This window comes from Pygoscelis adeliae, unplaced genomic scaffold (genome assembly GCF_000699105.1).
Source record: "Pygoscelis adeliae isolate BGI_AS28 unplaced genomic scaffold, ASM69910v1 Scaffold800, whole genome shotgun sequence".
NCBI lineage: Eukaryota > Metazoa > Chordata > Aves > Sphenisciformes > Spheniscidae > Pygoscelis > Pygoscelis adeliae.
Genome location: NW_008823933.1, coordinates 7,510 through 14,670, shown reverse-complemented (window position 1 = coordinate 14,670; position 7,161 = coordinate 7,510). Strand labels below are relative to the sequence as shown.

The 7,161-nt window shown below is 59.3% G+C and overlaps 1 protein-coding gene across 1 annotated transcript in view; it reads right to left on the bottom strand.

Moving 5' to 3' along the window:
* Positions 1-6: 6 nt before the first annotated feature.
* The window catches only part of LOC103914196 (plectin-like), a gene marked incomplete at its 5' end in the record, with an annotated part of 8,369 nt that continues 1,214 nt past the window's right edge, over positions 7-7,161 (bottom strand). Inside the window, 1 exon segment of the mRNA XM_009320814.1 lies at positions 7-6,589. Within this exon segment, the coding sequence (XP_009319089.1) occupies positions 269-6,589 (6,321 nt within the window).

The window sequence follows — 7,161 nt, the reverse complement described above, 5'->3', positions numbered from 1 at the left end:
CTCTGCAGAGGGCAGGAACGGCAGCAGGCTCCCGGGGCGGCAGATATGGGAGGGTAGTGTGTTCTCTCTCATCTCTTAATATACAAATACTGTCAGAACAATCGTATATATTAATATATTAGTCTAGTCTTTTTGGTTAAACTTTAGGCACTGCTTTGGAAGAAGAATGGAGTTTAAAAATTAAAAAAAAATACTAGTGATTAGCCAGCAGCGTTGCCACATGCGGAGCAGGTGAGGCGGCGGGTTCCTCGGAAGGGGCCGGCAGGTTTCAGGCCACGCGGAGTGGGGGCCCACACAGCCCGGGGCGCTCCCCGCTTGCCTCCTGCCTGCAGCTCCTGCTCGGGAGGGACAAGGCGAGGGCAAGGGCAGCCGCCTCCACGGTGCTCTGGGGACCCACGGCGTATCTGCGCCCAAAGCTCGAGGAAGAGTAGGAGGAGGAAGAGAAGGTCATGGAGAAGCCGGAGCCAGTGGCGTCGAAGCTACCTCGCCTGGAGCCTGAGCGGGACCCGGTCCGGGAGCCCGACCGCGAGCCGGAGGTGGAGCCAGCGCTGCTGACGTTGTAGGGGCTGTAGTAGCCCTTGCTGGACTGGGAGGAGGCCTCCAGCAGCCGCAGGCCGGTCCCGTCCTCGATCATGCTTCGGTCCATCGCGTCCTTGTAGGAGATCTTGAGCTTGGTTTTGGGGCAGGTGAGATACTTGGAGTAGGTGTTCACGTCCCGCAGCTTCTGGGCCGTGCGTGTGTCGATGGTGCCCTTCTGCAGCGCCTCGTCCAAGGAGACGCGGCCCTCAACGTCGGGCTCAATCAGGCCCCCTGTCAGGTACTGCACCTCCAGGAAGCGCTGCCCGGCCTCGTAGTACAGCCAGCCCTTCTTCAGGGCCTGGGCCGCCGACATCTTCGTCTTGGTCCGTGGGTCCTCGAAGCCATAGAAGGCCTTCTGCGCCAGGTTGATGCGGTCCACCATGATTTTGTCGACCAGGCCCTTGTTCACTGCGTCGGCGACGGAGCACTTATCCCCGGTGTTGGGGTCGATGATGCCCCCGGTGCAGGCCTGCGCTTCCAGCAGCCTCTGCCCTGTGATGTTATCCACGAGGTTGCGGCGCATCGCCTCCGTGATGGACACCTTCTCCAGATGTCCGTGTCCTGGCCCGGTCTCCTCGGTCGGGTCGCTCCACATGGATATCTGCATTCGCGTGGGGGCTGGGCTGACGGAGTAGGAGGAGGATGATCCCACGGAGGACGACCGCGACCGGAAGCCGCTCATGTTGCCAGAGAGCATGTCTGCAAACTCGGTGATGGAGAGGGTGCCCGAGCGGTACTGGTCCAGGGCTGACTGGTCGATCAAGCCCTTGCTGATGGCATCGTCGATGTCGTACTGGCGCCCCGAGCGCCTGTCGATGATCATTGACTTCACCACACCGTCAGAGGAGGAGGTGGTGATCTCCTCCCACTCACACTCCTGCTCCGACAGCTCCAGGTAGGTCTGGTGGTCAATGAGGCCCTTGCGATAGGCTTCGTACACGGACATCTCCTTGCCCGTCTCTGGGTCGACGATCACCACCCTCCGCTTGCGGACAGAGGACTTGGAGGAGGTCTTCCTCTCCCGCTTCTTCTCCTTCAGGGGCAGGAGGCAGAGGCCAGTCTCTGGGTCAGTGATACACCGCTCCATGAGCTGCAGGTAGGTGAGGTTCTCCTCAGTGTTGGGGTCGAAGAAGCCCTTGGTGTCATCGCTGGGATCCAGCAGGATCTCATTCATCTCCTCGTCGAAGAGGCCCCTCTTGTAGGCAATCTCCACAGGGAGGCGGTGGCTCTCCTCAGGATCGATTATGCCTCCCGTTGCAATCTGGGCCTCGAGCAAGCGGATCCCGTGGTCCTTCAGGATCAGACCCTTCTTCATGGCCTGGAAGAGGGAGATGAGCTTTCCGGAGTAGGGATCCCGGTAGCCAGTGACTGCCCTCTCAGCAGAGAGCAGCTTGTCCTTGAACTCGGGGCCCACAATGCCCATCCGCACAGCTTCCTCCACTGTCAGCTTGAGGCCCTTGATGGGGTCAATCACGTAACCCGTGGCTGCCTGCGCCTCCAGGAGCTCAAAGGCGGTGCCTGGCCTGATGATCCCCTTCTTCATGGCCTGGTACACAGACAGCCGCTCCTTCGTGGAGTCCACAAATACGCCAGCAATGCAGCTGGTGCCCTCCAGGAACTTCTTCAGGTTCTTAGAGACCTCCTCGATGGAGGTGAGGCCCTCCTGGAGGCGCTGGGCGGTGGCTTCATCCATCACCTGCGAACGGACCAGCTCCTCCACAGTGATCTGCTTCCGCAGCCCCCGGAAGGTGAGCTTCCTCGTGTCGCAGAGTGGGAGCAGGAGGAGCCTGCTGTTCTCGTCCTTCCGGCACCGCTTCAGGAGCTGCGTGTAGCTGAGCTTCTCCTCCGTGGACGGGTCCACGTAGCTTCGCACCTCACTGGGCTCGGACAGCATGTCATACGTGTCCTTGTTGATGAAGCCCCGCTGGTAGGCCACCTCCAGGGGCAGATGGAAGCCCAGGTGCGGGTCGATGATGCCACCGGTGGCTATCTGAGCATCCAGGAGCTTGAGGGCCTCCTCGCTGGGAATGAGGTCTTTCTTCATGGCCTGGAAGATGGAAATCTTCTGTTCGCTGTACGGGTCTCTGTAACCGGTCACGGCCCTCTCTGCAGACAGGAGCCGGTCATGGATTTCAGGCCCCACCACGCCTTTCCTGACCGCTTCATCAACGGTCAGCATCTCATTCTTTGTGGGGTCAATCATGAAACCGGTGGCAGCCTGGGCCTCCAGGAGGGAGCGGGCCACCTCGGAGTTGATCAGCCCCTTCTTCAGTGCCTGGTAGATACTGAGCTTCTGCTTGGAGGAGGGGATGTAGATGCCAGCCACACAGCCCGACCCGTAGAGGTACTTCCAGACAGTCTCCACGTCCAGGAGCTCCCGGAAGGTTTTGGAGCCCTGCTTCAGCAGGTTGTAGATGTCTAGAGAGATGATTTTGGCCTGATAGAGGTCCTCGGCTGTGATGTGGCGCCGGACGTAGTCATAGGATGTGAGATTCTGCTGCCTGATGATCTCAGTCTTCTCGATGATCTCAATGATGATGATGATCATGCGCTCCTTGGACACACGGCCTGACTGGAACTCCTCCATGAGCTGCTTCCGCTGCTCCTCAGGCAGCAGGTCTGAGTGCATGATCTCCCACAGTGACATGGAGGAGCCCGCCCTGCTGCCCACGGGGATGTCCACCTGTGTCTCCTCAAGCACCTTCCGCGTCTCTGCTTCCGTGTACACCTGGGTGGTCTCCACCAGTGTAGGCTTCTCAGGCTCCCGCAGAGGCAGCAGATACAGGCCCGTCTCAGGATCTTCGATGCACTTCTCCTTCAGCTGCAGGTAGGTGAGGTTCTCGTGGGTGTTGGGGTCAAAGAAGCCCTTGGTGTCATCGGTGGGGTCAGAGAGGGTCCGGTTCATTTCCTCATCGAAGTAGCCCCGCTTGTAGGCCACCTCCACGGGGAGGCGGTGGCTGTTGACTGGGTCGATGATGCCGCCGGTTGCAATCTGGGCCTCAAGTAGGCGGATGCCGTGCTCCTTGACGATGAGTCCTTTCTTCATGGCCTGGAAGAGGGAGATGGTATTGCCCGAGTAGGGGTCCTTGTACCCAGTGACAGCCTTCTCAGCGGACAGCAGCTTCTCATGCAGTTCAGGCCCAACGACACCAGCCTTCACGGCCTCGTTGACATACAGTTTCCGGTTCTTCACAGGGTCGATCAAGAACCCGGTCGCTGCCTGGGCCTCCAGGAGGACCACAGCAGTGCTGGGCCTCAGCAGGTTCCTCTTCATGGCCTCATAGATGTTCAGCTTCTCCTTGGTCGCCTCCACGTAGACGCCAGCAATGCACTCGCTGCCATGCAGGAATCTCCTCACCGCATCTGTCTCGGAGAGGTCCTTCACTGATTTCTTGCCTTCCTTCAGCTGCTCGTACTGGGCTTTGCTGATGATGCAGGACTCTACCAGCTCGCTGGCAGGTACAGGTGCCCGGAGACCGCTGAACGTCAGCTTCTCCTGCTTTTTGGTCTCTGCCTCCTCGATGATGGTGATGACAATCTTGATGATCTTCTCGATGGTCACCTTGCCAGTCTTGTACTGTCGGAGGAGCTCTCGCCTGTGCTCCTCCGTGAAGTACTCAGAGTGGATCAGCTCCCAGATGGTCATTGTCTGGCCCTTCATGCTGCCCACTGGGACCTCTACAGTCGCCTTGTCAAAGCACTCCTTCGCCTGGCTGTCTGTGTAGACCTCCTCCTGCTGAGACTGGATGGCTTTGTCTGACAGGGGCAGCAGGCAGAAGCCAGTCTGCTTGTCACGGTGGCAGTTCTTCTGCAACTGGGTGTAGGTGAGGTGCTCTTGGGTGTTGGGACAATAGAAAGCCTTGACATCATCTCGGAGCTCGGACAGAGCCTCATTTATCTCTGGGTCCAAGTAGCCCCGTTTGTAGGCGACCTCGAGTGGGAGCCGGTGGCTGTTCACAGGATCAATGATGCCTCCAGTGGCGAGCTGGACATCCAGCAGACGGACCCCGGTATTGCTGGGGATGAGGCCCTTCTTGAGCGCTTGGAAGAGGGAAACCGTCTGGCCCGTATAGGGATCCTTGTAGCCAGTCACCGCCTTCTCTGCGGACAGCAGCTTCTCGTGAAACTCCGGCCCCACCACCTCGGCCTTCACCGCCTCGTCGACAGAGAACAGCTTGTTCCTCACAGGGTCGATGATATAGCCGGTGGCAGCCTGCGCTTCCAGCAGGGACAGGGCAATCTCTGGCTTCAGCAGGTTTCTCTTCAGGGCGTCGTAGAAGGTGAGCTTCTGGCCGGTCGACTCCACTAGGACGCCAGCAATGGCATCCGAGCCCTTCAGGTACTGCCGCACAGACTCCATCTCCGCCACGTCCTTCACAGACTTCTTGCCCTGGTGCAACTGGTTGTAGAGGTCCTTGTTGATGATTTTGCTTTCCAGCAGCTCAGCAGCAGGCACAGGGGCCCGGAGGCCCTCGAAGCACATCTGGCTCTTTTTCTCGCTTTCCTCCACAACCGTGATGATGATCCTAATGATCTTCTCCACCGTGATCTTGCCAGTCCTGTACTGCTGGATCAGGTCCCGCCTTTGGTCCTCAGTGAAGTATTCAGAGTTGATGATTTCCCAGATGGTCACCGTCTTCCCTTGGAACTTGCCAAACGGTGCCGTCACTGTGGCCTTCTTAAAGACATCCTTAGCTTCTTTGTCCGTGTAGACCAGCTCTCTTGCTTTGGCCGCCTGGTCAGTGAGCGGCAGGAGGCACAGCCCCGTGTCTGGGTCAGTCACGCACCGCTCCATGAGCTGCAGGTAGGTGAGGTTCTCCTGTGTGTTGGGGTCGAAGAAGCCCTTGGTGTCATCAGTGGGGTCGGAGAGGACCTGGTTCATCTCCTCGTCGAAGTAGCCCCGCTTGTAGGCAGCTTCTACAGGCAGGCGGTGGCTGTTGACAGGATCGATGATGCCGCCGGTGGCGATCTGGGCCTCGAGCAGGCGGATGCCGTGCTCCCTGACGATGAGCTCCTTCATCATGGCCTGGAAGAGGGAGATCTTGTCGCCCGTGTAAGGATCCTTGTAGCCGGTTACCGCCCGTTCAGCAGACAGCATCTTATTGTGCAGTTCTGGCCCAATCACTCCCTCTCTCACCGCCTCGTTCACCGAGAGCCTCGCGTTTCGCACAGGGTCAATTATGAAGCCGGAGGCAGCCTGCGCTTCCAGGAGGACCAGCGCGGTGCCTGGGCTGAGCAGCTTCTTTTTCATGGCTTCATAGATGCTCATCTTTTGATTGGTGGGTTTGATTAACAAACCAGCAATGCTGCTCTTGCCCTGCAGGTACTTCTTGACGTCTTCCCTCTGTGAGAGCTCTCCAACACTCACGACGCCCTTCGCCAACTTGTCTAAGCTGTCCTTGCTCAAAATGCCGGCATCAGCCAGCTTCTCTGCAGATACCTTCTGACGGATGCCGTCAAATGCAAACTCCGGCTCCCCGTTCTGCGCTAAGCCATCCACCGCGTCTCTGCCGTTGGGCACAGCTTTGATATCTGGCACCTGCATCATCGTAACCGTTGCCTCCTCAGGCAGGTCGTCCGTCTGGATCATGATTTCTCGTGTCTGGGCCAGGGCGGCCTTGTACTCTTCCTGCATCTGCTCGAGCCTCTCCCTGAGCTTCTTGTTCTCCTCTTCCAGGAGTTTCTCCTGCTGCTGCCGCTGTCTCTCCAGCTGCTGCAGCTCCTCCTGCTTGTGCCGGACGTTTTCCTCTGCTTCTTGCTGATGCTTCTTGGCTTCGTCCAGCATGGCTTTCAGCTGCTGCTTCTCCTGCTCCATCTCCTTCTGCTGCCGCTCCTGCTCCGCCTTCAGGTTCTGGGCTTTGTCGACCTCGTCTTTAAAGAGCTTCTCCAGCTTCGTTTTCTCCTCCTCGATGAACTTCTCCTTCTGCAACAGGGTGTCCTTCTCTGTCAGGAAGGTCTGCTGGAGGAGCTGTGTCTCCTGGCGGAGCTGCGCCTGCTGGGCCACCTGCATCTGGGGTGGGAGAGAGGACAGCACGGTCAGATGGCGCCGTCTGCCCAGGAAGGCAGCACCGGCGGGGCAGCGGGGGCAAGTGGGGGCGGGAGGGGGGGTGCCGAGCTACCCAACCACTCTGCTACGCTGGTTAAGAGTTAAGGGAGCAGAGCTGGGGTTAGGGAGCCACAGCAAACAACACGTGGGTGGAATGAGCAGGGAGAAGACACGAGCTCTTCTGCGGGGGTCAGGGACTCCCCGCTTGGTACCGAGGCTGGGAGCTGGGGACGGCTTTTGTCTACAGAGAGGAATGAGGCAGGATGCGCCACGGGGCCGAAAAGCCGGCACAGGTGGTGGGGATCACCCCTCCATAGCAGGAGCTGCCAGCAGCAGGAGAGGGCAGGGGGTGGGAGGTCCTGCTCCGACAACTCCCTGCTGGGTTTGCCTCTGCAACTGACGCTGGCTCTGCGCACACCCTTGACCCGCATGTGGGGGTCCCGCCCCACAAGCAGCTGCTCGCTGTGACCCCTGGCAGGGGGGATCCTGGGGCGGGAGGCTCAGTGACGCCTCCACCTCCCGCATGTGCCAGCAGC